The sequence below is a fragment of the Arthrobotrys flagrans genome (assembly GCF_004000055.1).
Source record: "Arthrobotrys flagrans strain CBS H-5679 chromosome Unknown unitig_8, whole genome shotgun sequence".
NCBI lineage: Eukaryota > Fungi > Ascomycota > Orbiliomycetes > Orbiliales > Orbiliaceae > Arthrobotrys > Arthrobotrys flagrans.
Genome location: NW_027137553.1, coordinates 2,490,461 through 2,503,196, shown reverse-complemented (window position 1 = coordinate 2,503,196; position 12,736 = coordinate 2,490,461). Strand labels below are relative to the sequence as shown.

The window sequence follows — 12,736 nt, the reverse complement described above, 5'->3', positions numbered from 1 at the left end:
CTCATCCAACCTCTCCTTTTACCCTTACTTCTATTCCATCTCTACATCTCTACTCATGCTACTACTCTTGCAACGGAGTGTGCGGGCTTGGTCTTTTGATGACCAGGCTAATTGTTTCACGGATACGAATAAAAACTTGCTTTACGGCTGGGCCTTTGCTTTTCCTGGTTTATCGTTGTTTCTTTATTGAGAAGTGCGTTGGCGATACAAAAGCGTTTATTTAGTGACTACCTATTGTTTTTGTGTTTGTGGGTTTGCGTGCTTTTTCTGTTGGGATTATCGGTGTATGCTATAGGAATGGGAACTCGGTGTTTTACATTATTGAATATATATTCCCCGAAGACGTCAACGTGCTAGCTAGTGAGAATCAGAGCTAAAGCTGACGTTTGTTCCGCCTATGATTCCTTCTTCCTTTCCCAGCGGAGGGCTCCTCGGTCCCCTTCCTTCTTTTATTTCCGTATCTTTTGCTTCCGATACTCCTTTCTCCTGTTCCTTTGGGGTATTGTCCAGTCCCTTGGTACGGAGTGCGTCTCCGTCGCCGACTAAATGGGCGGGAGCTTCTCGGTCGTGAACGGCCCTTTGGATTGCAGATTTTGTGTCTTCGGAGAGAGGGGGCGGTGGGGTCGTCGGAGGGGGCATTTTGACACGGACTGGTGATTTGGGAACATTTCGTTAGATATTTCCCTTTTGATGGAATGCGTATGGGATAGGGGGGTACTACTCGGATTACTTGAACCGCATGGGATGTTTACGGACATGGCGCCAATGGATTGGAGATACTGATCCTATGTCGGTAGGTTCAAATGCGGCAGCTGCAGACGGCGGGGTTTTGACGGTATTTTTTTTGTAAGAGAAAATTTATTTTTGGGATGTACGGTTGATATGAAGCTCGATGTTACGAGTTCGTCATACAGTGCGTGCATACTTGCGAATTCTAGATTACCGGTCACGATCGACGAGCTGCAAGATTATGACGTCAGAGTTTAGTAATTGTGCTCGGGGCGGTCTCACGGGCCCGAACTGACAAAGTGGCAGCGGATCGATTGTATAATTACTTCATCGACGGGGTATTGTAAAAAAGGAAAGAAAGATGAAGTAAAGCATCTGCATATGTACATGTAGTTAGCGACCGGATCCGAGGTCACGTTGGCCAACGTTTGCGACCTATGGCCGCCGGTGTATATCGACATGAGTTCCCGAACGGGTCCAATCCCAATACTAGGAAGTGGTGAAGATGTATCTTTTGTAAACTAAAGCATGGATCTAAAAGATTTTCTTGAAGGTTAATGTTGGTCTCCGCCTCGACTCAACAAAGCCGATTGAGTCGAGCGCGAGGGCCAAATTTAGATCCCAAGGCTACATATATCTTGTATTATTATTATTATTATTATTATTATTATTCGTTAATAGAGCCGATGAGGTCTCTGAGTTCTTTCTACTAGAACTGACGTCCTATAACCATGGTCGTCGCTGGTTCGGAACGTTAACTCGCATGCCAAGGATTGATTAATTAATTGCCCACGCGACCATCAGATTTAGATCGATGGGAGGCTCAATCGATCAAGGGTAGGGTTTCCTTATTGATCGATTTGGCCGACACGCGAGGAAATCCGGTCTTGCGATCATAAAACCAGCCTCGGGTCTTGAGCGGTCTCGAGGTTCATATCATGACATTTCATTCAGTAGATTTCGGTCTTACTGTACAGGGAATATAGAAACCACAGGAAGAACATAAGGGAAAAAACTAAGGAGAAAAGGGCGGCGATAAAAGAGGGAAGAAGGGGGGAAAGAAAGGCGGGAGCATAAAGGAAAACCAGCCAAAGTTCGGGAAATCTTTTTGCGCCTGTTTATGCATGCACCTTTGAGGAACCTGAAAAGAAAAAAGACGGAAGAAACAAAATTACCTGGGCGAAAAGAAAAGGAAGAGGGCAAAGGAACAGCTACTGATTTCTTGAGAAAAACCCCTCCCTCCCTCCTACCATCCGTGGTTAGAGGTATTGGGGGAGAGGAATAGACATTTGTTAACAAACAGCAAAATGACCCCACGGTTTTACACGGAAGAAAGATGTTTACATAGAATGGCGGTTTCGTCAAGGTCGGTCTATCATTTTTCTCAGTCGTTTCGTTTGCACGCATGAGGACGTGCCATCGGTGAGTACATGATTTGTGTGGAGAAGGAGGATAGAGGGGAAAGAGTATAGCATGGCTAGGATACACTATTAGATATGATCACGAGGGAAGAGCTGCGGCGGATCGAGTTTGGAGAAGTTGAGGCGAAATTGATGATGTGAAGGTGTGGGAGTAAGGTATCTAGGCGGTGGAGGTTGAGGACGGGACGTTGTTCTGGCCAGCTTGAGCAGCTTGCTGTGCGGCTTGCTGGCGAACAGGGGCGAAATAGCTATGGGCCATAGCTTCTTTGGCCGTCAATCGGTCCTGAAAATGGTGGCGATTAGTTGATTGCTTTGGTTATACTAGCGTCGCGGTTCCAAAGCTTACCTGATGGTCGTATCGGAGGAGCTTGTCAAGGAAATCCAAAGCATCATTGCTGACGAATCTTTGGTTCTCCGCATTGACGAAATGGTGCCAACTCTTCTTCGGGTACCTCGACAGAATATCATTATATTGCGGGTCGAGTTCGATATCATACTTATCAAGATAGTCGAAGAGCTCTTCTGTGCCAAGCACCTTTGCAATCTTGACGAGCTGATCAGAGTTAGAATTGCCATGGAAAAAGGGTTCCTTTCGGAATATCATAGACGCGAACATTGCACCGAGCGACCACATGTCAAGGGAGTAGTCGTATTCCTGGAAATCAACAAGCAGTTCGGGCCCCTTGAAATAGCGGGATGCCACACGAACGTTGTATTCGGTTTCAGGATGATAGAACTCCGCAAGACCCCAGTCAATCAGTCTCAACTATGAACCATTAGCTCCTCGTCTTTAATGTATCAGCTGTTAAGGCTCTTACCTTCCGCTTCTCATGATCGATCATAACGTTATGAGGCTTGACGTCCCGATGCATGATCCCTTTGCTGTGGCAGAAATCTAAAGCCTGTCGATAAATTAATATTTGGGGTTTCCTCAAGCTCGCTTTTCAATAGTTGCTCACCTTCAGCAGCTCAAATATGTAGAACCTCACATCGTAATCGGTGAACTTGGGATATAGACTTCTGAAGTCTGTGTTATTCACGGATTCGAATATCAGGGAAGGCGTCTTGCTCTACGCATGTATCGTTAGCAACCGGATAGAACAGCCGTGGGGATGTTGGAATCGAAAGCTACCTGGGCGTCCCTAACTACATCCAGAAGCGCGACAATATTCGGACCACCTGAAAGGTTTTGAAGGATCTTGATTTCTCTCTTTATCTTCTTCTTCTTAACCGGTTTGAGGACTTTGATCACACACTGCTGGTGGTTGACGATATTAATACCCTCGAAGACTTCGGAGTATTTGCCGCGACCTGCGTGAAACATGACCAATTAGCGATCCGGGCTACCGTGGCATGCATTCTAATCCGGGGAACGCTTCCAATAACGACGAGAGGGTCCACGTAGGAGCCAGAGGGAGAGCATCATCCTCCATACCTATCTTCCGAATGATTTCATAGTTCTCGAGAACTCCCCAAGATATATTGACAGCATCGTAGTCCCAATAACTCCTCGGCATATTCGAGTTGACGTCTGCGTAAACTCGTGCTTGTGACATTTTGGCGGTTGAACGATGTGACTTTGGTTGCTTCCTGGGATCTTCAAAGTTGGATGACTGGGAGGGAAAGATTCGAAATCAGTGTCCCCCGAAGAACGGCAAAATTGTAGCCGCGTGAGATATTTCGAGATAGTATGTATGTACCTCAGACGGCTCTAGGCCCAAAAGATGCTTAACATGTGCAAATAGCTCTCGAGAGGGCTGCCAAGGCTTTCGATGGAGACAAAGCGTAGCGCCAACAGCAGGACGGCGGTTGGAAGCGAAGAGCCGTTGGAGGAGAGGACTCTTGACGAGCGAGGAGGTGACAGAAGTCGTGATGTGATGAGGAACGGGTGTATGTGGCAGAGAAAGGTTCTGGGCCTTTTCTGAGTGATCGCGCGGGGTTGAGGGTTATCGTCTGGTCAAATCCTGCTGGGAGTTCTGGGAAGGACTCGCGGCTTCGTAAATGACTAAGCTAGCGAAACAGCCACTCCTCCTACAGGTTCCGATGGGATGAAGTTCAAGGAGAGGAGGAGAAGGAAGGGAGCTTGAAGAGCCTTTCCTCGGCGTAGGAGCTAGGACAGGACGGTAGCTGGCCAATGAGTGGTGTCGTTTGGACGATAGGCGGGCTGCAAGGTGCTCGAGTTAGAACCAAAAGAATTTTGGCAGCCGGACAGGCCTACACTACAAGGACAGCGTCCGAATAGGCAAGCACATTTAAAAGCAAAGGATAGGATCTAGACCAGCTTACCCGATAAGTACTCAGTACCAGGACGACAATTGGGGTTTTCTTTGAAGCCGACCTGTGGCGGCCGGTTTGACGGCAGAACTGTGGCGATGTCGAGTTGAGGTGGTCGTAGTACATCATGCAGCATGTTCACTTCTGCCTACGGCACCGTACCAGTACCGTACAGAAAATATAATTCCAGGCCTCGCTATCCATGCAATTCCTGATACATATAGAATCCCTGCGATATACAACAGCATGGACTTACCTAGATCATTTTTTATTTTAGTTTATTTCTATCATATCCAGCGATAGATACTACATCTACCGCTGTTAGGTTCTTCAGTAGTTCGCCAGTCTCAAAGCGCTGGGAGAGATGGTTATTGTGTTGTGCGACGGGCGCTACGTTATAAACCTTGGCTGAATGGCGATGCATGCCGTATGCATGCATATTAATATACATCATCGCCGGCGACCGGCTCAGCTGTACCATTAACAGTTAACAGGTAACAGTCAAGTTATTGGCCGACTCGACTCGATTCTTCTGCAAACAAAGTCAAGCCGACGTTCCAATATGCTCCAGAGACTGGAGTCACGCGAACCTGGATAACCAAGTATCTGATCGATCTATCACATTACACTGCTCTGATATCACACGTACCCCCCTCACTTCACCTCCTCGCCTCGCCTACTGCATTTCATATATTATATTAGTTATGAGGTGCTGGTTCGCCGTCTCGACGTTGGTTACATTCATATTCTTCATCGTCTCTTTCGCAGTCGCCGCCCCCCGTATCACTGATTTCGGCCCCTCGAAGAACCCTCAAAATCCGTTCATAGACATGGATAACTCTCAAAATAACCCCATGACGGGGGATGCCGGTGTTCCAATAGTCTCCGATGCCCTCTCGGTCCAGAGAGATGTATCTATCTTCTCTGAAATCGTCCGTGGCCTAACCAACCACCAGATTCTGGACCGTCTTGAGAATAAAGGTCAAAACACTACTGTCTTAGGTACTATATACCTCCGGTTATTGTTGTTATTGCATGAAATCTATAGTTCATACATAATACTAACGATGTGGGATGTTTTATCGGCGTAGCCCCTCTTAATTCTGCCATGCGAGCACTCCCAAGAAAACCATGGGAGGACCCTGACCCGAGAAACAATGTCGAAGGAGCCTTCTTCGGCCACGAGGGCGAGAAAAAGGCTGCTGCCAACCTCGAGCGATTCGTCAAAGCTCATATAGTCCCAGTATCTCCGTTCAATGAGAACGAAAAGGTTCAGACTCTAGAAGGCGTGACCGTTTGGTGGACGACTGAGAATGGGATCACTAAACTCTACCCAGGTGGGATCGAAGTCAAGGAGGTCAAGAGCCCAGTTCCAAATGGTCAGATTTGGACTTTGAAAGGCGTAGTACCGTACTATTGAATCAGAAGACTTTGTTTCTTCTAGAATTTGTTCCTTCGGTAGTAAATGTTCCGAGACTTAATCTCTTCCTGGCTAGCAGATTTTATATTTCTTCATGAATAATATCCTGTTAAATTTAATTAAATGCCCTGCAGTAACTTTCTCTAGAGGATTGCACTTTGTATGAGCATGATTAGAACGAACGATCCATTGCTCATGCTTGAAAGTTCGAGCTTAAGAGGCAAATGTTCTATTCTCCATGTCTCATACTAGTCCCGAAGTCGCTGCGTCTGGTCTCGAGGTTACCGAAGTCGTAAAGTAAATCATGTGCGCGATGCATGCTATGCCAAGCAAGCGGCCTTATTGCAAGTGGGCTGACTTCTCCTCACGATCCAATGCATGCATGCAGTACCCGACATTCCCTCTCGCTCGCCGTAACCTTTCAGCTCCCAATGGAATCCCCACTATTGTGATGGATGCGAATGCCCTTTAATCTCACAAGTTGCTTTCTGTAAATACTATATCAGATCGAATATAATGTTTCGCAGTGAAGCCGTATTTATTTATAATTTTGGCCGCTTTTGAGTTGGAGAGAGATAGCCGATTTTTTGGGGGGTTTCTCTGAATCGCCCAAAACAGGCATAGAAATAATCTGCTGCTCGAGTTTTCCGAAAGCCCCAAATCTCCTTGCAACTTGGCTAATGCAACCCGGAATTGTCGACCATGGAATAGATATCATTCTATGATGGACCTCGTTGACGAAGGAGACCTAGTGGAGGAATTATCGCTATCGAAGAATAACTTCGTTTGGCTTTTGCAATAACATTTTTTTTTATCCTTTCCTTCTCCATTTTGTTGCATTGGGTGGAGCTAGCAAGGGCAGAAAAACGAGGCTCTTCAGGTGGGTGGTCTCATCACCTCCTCCTTCAGCTGGGAGGGGAGAATCGTTCCTCATCCCTCAGTAGCACAGCAAATTCTATGCATACAATCGTTAAATTATCGAGAGATCTCTCGGAATAAAATACTAATATGAGTTTATTCATATCGTTATAGTCATACATCTTCACATACCTGAGTTATTTCCATCGTCCAACGTTGCAACAAATTTTAAATCGAACCTCTTCGGGCCGTTGATCGAGGAGAACATAGAATCCATAGCTCGAGAATGGTACTGGATTACAGGCCCATAGGGGCCCATAATCCGTCCGGGAGCAGGTTTTCTCATGGATTCTTCACACCCGAGGAGAAACACTCTAGAACCGATTACATCGGTGCCTTTGCCGATGGATTAATTGGAAGGCGGGATCGTAGGGTCACCAAGGATGATATGTGTATAGCTCTGAGCCATTCTCCGTTCGCTGCCGCTAGAATGATTATCGAAGATGATGGCTCTACTTGTAGCAGAAGTTCTTCGAGGACCGGGGATAGCGAGAGGACATCGCATACCAGTTGCAATTTCGAGCAGGAACTTCCAGGCGGCGGGACGTATTCACCACCAATTACCGTACATCGTGGGAGAACGGTTTCATATCCGACGCCACAGCCCACATCGAAGCCACAGACCCCCATACGGAATGTCAAAATGCAACGTTTACCGAGTTTATCTGGTGTTGACTTGACAAATCTTCCTCCAACACCGGATTCTTTACGAGCCACTCCTTTATTTGGGTCTGGGTTTGATGTGAGCGAGAGAGGGAGGGAACCTTCGCCTGAGATTCCGAGTGCTGAAAATATCGAATTTGAGGAGGAAATAGACCAGAATTCAGAATTAGAAATTGAAGAGGGGGATGAAACAGAAGGCGATGAATGGGAGGATGTAGAAGAGGATGAAGATGGGGAGACCGACTACGAAGGCAATGAAAGATATGAAACAGCCACTGATGCCTACGAAGGTGATATAGAAGAGAATGTCCTCATCTCCGGGGAGGAGGAGGGGGGAGGAGAAGAAGAAGAAGGAAGAGAAGAAGGAGATGGGCATTTGCATTTAGATGGAGACCTGTCTTCTTATAATAAAAATACAGATGAAGACTTGGATGAAGACGGTGCCTACACTCCCAAGCTACGTGCCAAACTCGAGGCCTCTCCTCAGACATCCCCCATTCTTGAACCAGCAACGACTTTTTCTTCTCTTTCTCCCCCCACCGATATCCCTCTCTCCATCGCCGACCTTCCAGTTTCCATTCTTCCATCTACAGAACCACCCCTCCTTGTCAACCGTACTTTCAAGTTGACTTCTCATCAATTCTCTCGTCCATCATCCTCATCTGCTCCTCATCATTCTTCTTCGTCTTCATCTTCGTCTTCATCTTCGTTGACTTCTTCCGTCAACCATCAAGCAAGCTTCTCTGAAGATCATTCATCAACTTCAGCTGCTAGCTACTCGTCAGGTCTATCTATATCGAAGTTCCCTCCCGAGACTCCAGTCTCTTCTTCTTCATCTTCTTCCGTTGTCCACCTTCTACCCGATATCATTGGAAACTTCTCTGCTTCCTCTTCATCTGCTCTCTCTATCGACCACCCTTTGGATCTAGCAAGCAATCATTTAATAGGTTTGCCCATCAACTGTTCATCGAATAACTCGAGTGAACGTTGCTCTGGCCCCTCCATCAGCTTTTCATCAAAGTCACCTCCCCGCGGATTGTCAAGGCCCGCCTTCAATCTTCCAACCGCCTCTTCTTCTCGAGAGAAATTGGACAGAATACCTCCATATATCCAAATCACCAGGACAGATAAAGGGCAGTCGCTATCTTCTAGCACGGAAAGACAGAACCCTAAGAAGCAAGTAAAGCTCCAAGCGCGAGCTAGGAGCTGCATCCCAGAGAACCCGGCAGAATTTCGCGACTATGCCCAAGAGTGCGTGTGGGCTGCAGACGCAGCGCGAATGAATCCTTGGAATCTCCATGAGGGAGAGTATGAGGTTCTTCGCAACCACCTCAATCAGTTACACGTCACCACGTATCTGAACATTCGAAATGGAATCCTTCGTCTTTGGATGAAGAATTCCAAGCAACGGGTGAGGGTGGAGGAGGCAATGGGGTGCTGCAAGGAGGAAAGGTTTTTCGGACTTGCCGAGGTGGCCTTCAATTGGCTGACGAGAAGTGGTTATATCAACCACGGGTGTCTTGAGATGCCCACAAGCTTGTCGGCCAAGAAGCCAGGAACCCGGCGAAGAAAGACCATCGCCATCATTGGGGCAGGCATTTCGGGCCTCGCCGCGGCCAGACAACTCGAGGCACTCTTAGCCTCGTCTGGTGAGTGTTTGGGAGGGCCTGGTGTTACCGACGTTGTTGTCTTCGAAGGAAGACACCGTCTGGGTGGTCGAGTTTTCTCGGCCACTTTAACACCGGGACCTCACAGCCTCCCGGACGGGCTGGCGCCGGCCGTCGACATTGGCGGGCAGATCGTGATGGGGTACGATGCCCGGAACCCCCTTGCTGCTCTGATCGTGGATCAGCTGGGAATACCATTCCATACCATTGGAAAGGTGTTCCCGATCCACGATTGGGACGGCAAGGTGATTGGGGATGGGCGGGATACCACCATCGAGCTCGTCCACAACGACATCCTCCGGCGACTATCAAAATTCAGTTATAAGGAGCCACCGCCGCAGACCGCCCATGGCGATGTTGAGTACATCACCAAGTGTAAAGACCCGTGGGGCGTGGGAGGACCGCCGCTTGTGGAGGTCCAGGGCGAGGGCCATGTGGCCCCGCCCGTCCCACTGGCCGAGAAGGAGAGGGAGAAGAAGGAAATCCGGAATTTCCGGAAGGCCCTGGAGGGGCTTAATATCAAGGTGGCGAAAGCCTACAACGAGGATGGTCTGGCGTGTCTTGGGAAAACCATGGAGGGGGTCCTCCCGGGGTATGCCAACCTCCTCAAGACGGACGCGAGGGACCTCCGTCTTTTCAACTGGTTCCAGGCCAACCTGGAATACGGGAACGCTGTGGAGGTCAACGGTTCTAGTTTGGAACACTGGGACCAGGACGACGGGAACGAGCCGGCCGGGGCCCATACGATGATTATGGGCGGGTACTCCCAATTGGCCAAGGGCCTCAGCTCCACACCATCGGAGCTTGACGTCCGTTTGAACCACGTGGTGACGGGGATCAAATACGATCCCAAAAACAATAGGAAGAAAGTGGCCCTGCAATTCGCAGATGGCCAGAATTTTGAGGCCGATAAGGTCATCGTCACCTTGCCCCTCGGGGTATTGAAGCGGGAGCATGGTGTGGACTTTGTTCCACCGCTCCCCGAGGCCAAACGGGAAGCCATCAAGAGGCTTGGCTTTGGCCTATTGAACAAAGTCATCATGGTGTACGAGGAGGCCTTTTGGGATACCGACAATGCGGGGTTCGGTTGCTTACGGGGAGCCGAGGAAGGTCAAGATGAGGACCTTCTCTCGAGCTACGAGAAGAAGAGGGGGCGGTTTTATATCTGGTGGAATACCACCGATGCGGTGGGCCGACCAACTCTGGTCGGTTTGATGGTTGGTGACGCAGCAGAGCAGGTGGAAGGGGAGAACCCGCACGAGGTGGTCAAGGAGGCGACGGCAATACTGAAGAAGTGCTGGGGGAGGATAGGGTCCCGGACAGACCAGAGGAAGTCTTTGTGACTAAGTGGCGCAAAGACCCCTTTGCGCTCGGGTCTTACTCTTACGTCGCACCTGGTTCGACCGGTGCTGATTACGATACCATTGCCGAGCCCATTAACGACCAGATATTCTTCGCGGGGGAGCATACAAGCCGGAAGTACCCGGCCACCGTACATGGCGCATATATCAGCGGCCTTCGCGTGGCGGGCGAAGTTGCCGAAGCTATGCTCGGTCCCATCCAAGTCCCGACGCCGCTAATCGGGCCCCGTGTTATGAAGTCCAGAACTGAGACTGTGGTGGAGAATACAACCACCAGAACGACCTCGGCCGCTGGCACCCGTGTGACGAAGTCCACGGGTGTCCAGATAACGACGAAGACCGCTTCCCGCGAGCCGGCTACCAGCACAGTCGTGCAACCGAAGACAAAGCGCAAGGCGGCTGACGAGGACGAGTACAGAGTCCCAGCGAAGAAGGTCAGGACGGAGAGCTCTCGAGCAGAGCCTCCACAGCAGAAGAGGAAGCTCAAGGCAGTTGACGGACCTGAACTAGAGGTTCGACCTGTGAAGAAAGCGCGAGCACCCAGTGCCCAAGCTGGGCCGCAGCAGAACAGTGCGCCCGTCGACCCCAAACCCGAGGAGCCGAAGAAGGAAACAGCGAATCCCTTCTTGATCTACCAGAAGGACTTCTTCAAGACGGCTCAGAACAGAGCAAACCAGACGAAGCGTGAGCAAACTGGCATGACGGACGCCAAAGCTGATCGGAATGAAGTACGAGTCGTTCTTGGAGACATGTGGAGAACTGCTGCTGCAGAAATCAAGAATCGATATCAAGATCAGGCGAACCAGAACAAGCGCGATAACCTTGCCAAGCTGAACGACTACAAGCGTCAAGTTGTAGCATGGGAATTAAGGCAGGTTACAAACAGTAGAGCTTCCGTCGCTCCTGCTCCCGTCTCTTCATCGCCGGCCCTTATCCCCTCGGAGGTATACCCTACTCCGGCTGATACAACGCCATCGGTTGATGATCGGGACATGGCCTTATGAAGAACACCACCATGATGAGATTTCTTTGGAATAGCGGAGTTTTTACAAGTTCTGATTCACGCATATCCTCCCACCAGTCCTCGAAAACCTCATCTGGATAGACTCGCTTTTTTGCACATACATGACGCTTAAGATACGGCAGAAGACGTGTGACGGAGACCCATGGCACAGATCCGTTGGGGGGGTTTTTTTTCTCTTCTGCGCTTGATTTATGGCGTCTTGATTTCAAACTATATACCTTTCATACCGATGAGGACTCCTAGTTTTTACTGTTTTTACTGTTCGATACCATCGGGGCTGCTTTTGCTTTCTATTATTATGTATTTTAGTGGGGACGTTATGATATCTTATATGGATGCACGTTTAGCTCTAGATAATATACATTTTATGTGACAGGGAGAAGTGCTACGGTGCGATCGATGTCACGATTTTTTGAATCTCGTTTTATCCATTAGATACTATGTAGGAAAAGAATACGTAGTCTATTTCCAAGCAGCAGCCTAGAAGTACCCGGTATATCCCATCGCTCCCTTCTGTGAGTGCCTGTCATGCAGATTTCCGTGTTAGCCGTTATATCCCATTTCAAAGGCAGTTTAAAAGAAGCATACGAACAAAGCCCAAGCAGATAAACCCATCCGTGAGATTCCTATCAACACCATCAAGAAAATCACACAAATGGTTTATTGTTTTCAGAGAGAAGATTAATTATACCCTTTTCGTCAATGCGAGGTAAGGTCATAAGAGTCAAGCAAAAAAAAAGAGAGAAGGCACCGCCAGACGGCTCATACGTTTCTCCCCCCCGTTTACTGCTCTTTGCCTGTCTTTCGCTACGTCTAAGGATGACGATGGAGGGTTCTCATCATTTTTGGGGGAGGTGAGATTTGGATGGTTTGGGACTTACGTGTCGGATAGGTGATATCGATACGCGCGACAGCTGTCATGTAGCTGACTGTTAGTTAATCTGAAGCTTCGTCGACGAGAAGCCGAAACCCTAGTCGTGGTTTAGCGGTCCGCCGAGAAGTGGTCGTTCGATTTAAATTGTCCCCTATGCAGCTGTGTTATCCCAGGTCGCGATGCATAATGGGATCGCGTGAGAGGACTCACTGAAAGATGAACCCCCTATAAATGTGTTGTGCCTGATGTTGGCTTGAACGCCACTTTGTTGGCTCCAGGGTGTTGTGTTCCCGCCACGATTTCTGGGTTCTGTGGCGGTGCAGCATTTGACCTCATTTCGCAGAGAGAGCAGACGACCTCTCCCAAGCTTTCCACCAAACGTAAC

The 12,736-nt window shown here is 48.8% G+C and overlaps 4 protein-coding genes across 5 annotated transcripts; 2 read left to right on the top strand and 2 right to left on the bottom strand.

Moving 5' to 3' along the window:
- Nucleotides 1-357: 357 nt before the first annotated feature.
- Nucleotides 358-758, bottom strand: DFL_007248 (uncharacterized protein; the record flags this gene model as incomplete). Its single annotated transcript, XM_067636801.1, has 2 exons — nt 358-650; nt 722-758. The coding sequence occupies 2 exons, from the start codon at nt 756-758 to the stop codon at nt 358-360; spliced, it is 330 nt and encodes a 109-aa protein (XP_067488381.1).
- Nucleotides 759-2,310: 1,552 nt separating this feature from the next.
- DFL_007247 (uncharacterized protein) lies at nt 2,311-4,560 on the bottom strand (the record flags this gene model as incomplete). The annotated part of the gene is made up of 8 exons (XM_067636800.1): nt 2,311-2,433; nt 2,497-2,916; nt 2,969-3,052; nt 3,110-3,220; nt 3,283-3,461; nt 3,586-3,763; nt 3,851-4,071; nt 4,437-4,560. 8 exons carry the CDS (start codon nt 4,558-4,560, stop codon nt 2,311-2,313), a joined length of 1,440 nt encoding a protein of 479 aa, XP_067488380.1.
- Nucleotides 4,561-5,128: 568 nt separating this feature from the next.
- On the top strand, nt 5,129-5,844 carry DFL_007246 (uncharacterized protein; the record flags this gene model as incomplete). Its single annotated transcript, XM_067636799.1, has 2 exons — nt 5,129-5,426; nt 5,516-5,844. The coding sequence occupies 2 exons, from the start codon at nt 5,129-5,131 to the stop codon at nt 5,842-5,844; spliced, it is 627 nt and encodes a 208-aa protein (XP_067488379.1).
- Nucleotides 5,845-6,988: 1,144 nt separating this feature from the next.
- Nucleotides 6,989-11,457, top strand: DFL_007245 (uncharacterized protein; the record flags this gene model as incomplete). Of its 2 annotated transcripts, none has more annotated exons than XM_067636798.1 (2): nt 6,989-10,301; nt 10,364-11,457. In XM_067636798.1, 2 exons carry the CDS (start codon nt 6,989-6,991, stop codon nt 11,455-11,457), a joined length of 4,407 nt encoding a protein of 1,468 aa, XP_067488378.1. The 2 variants fall into 2 exon arrangements, with proteins under 2 accessions (XP_067488378.1, XP_067488377.1); XM_067636797.1 differs by having other exon boundaries at nt 6,989-10,279; nt 10,326-10,382.
- Nucleotides 11,458-12,736: the final 1,279 nt, after the last annotated feature.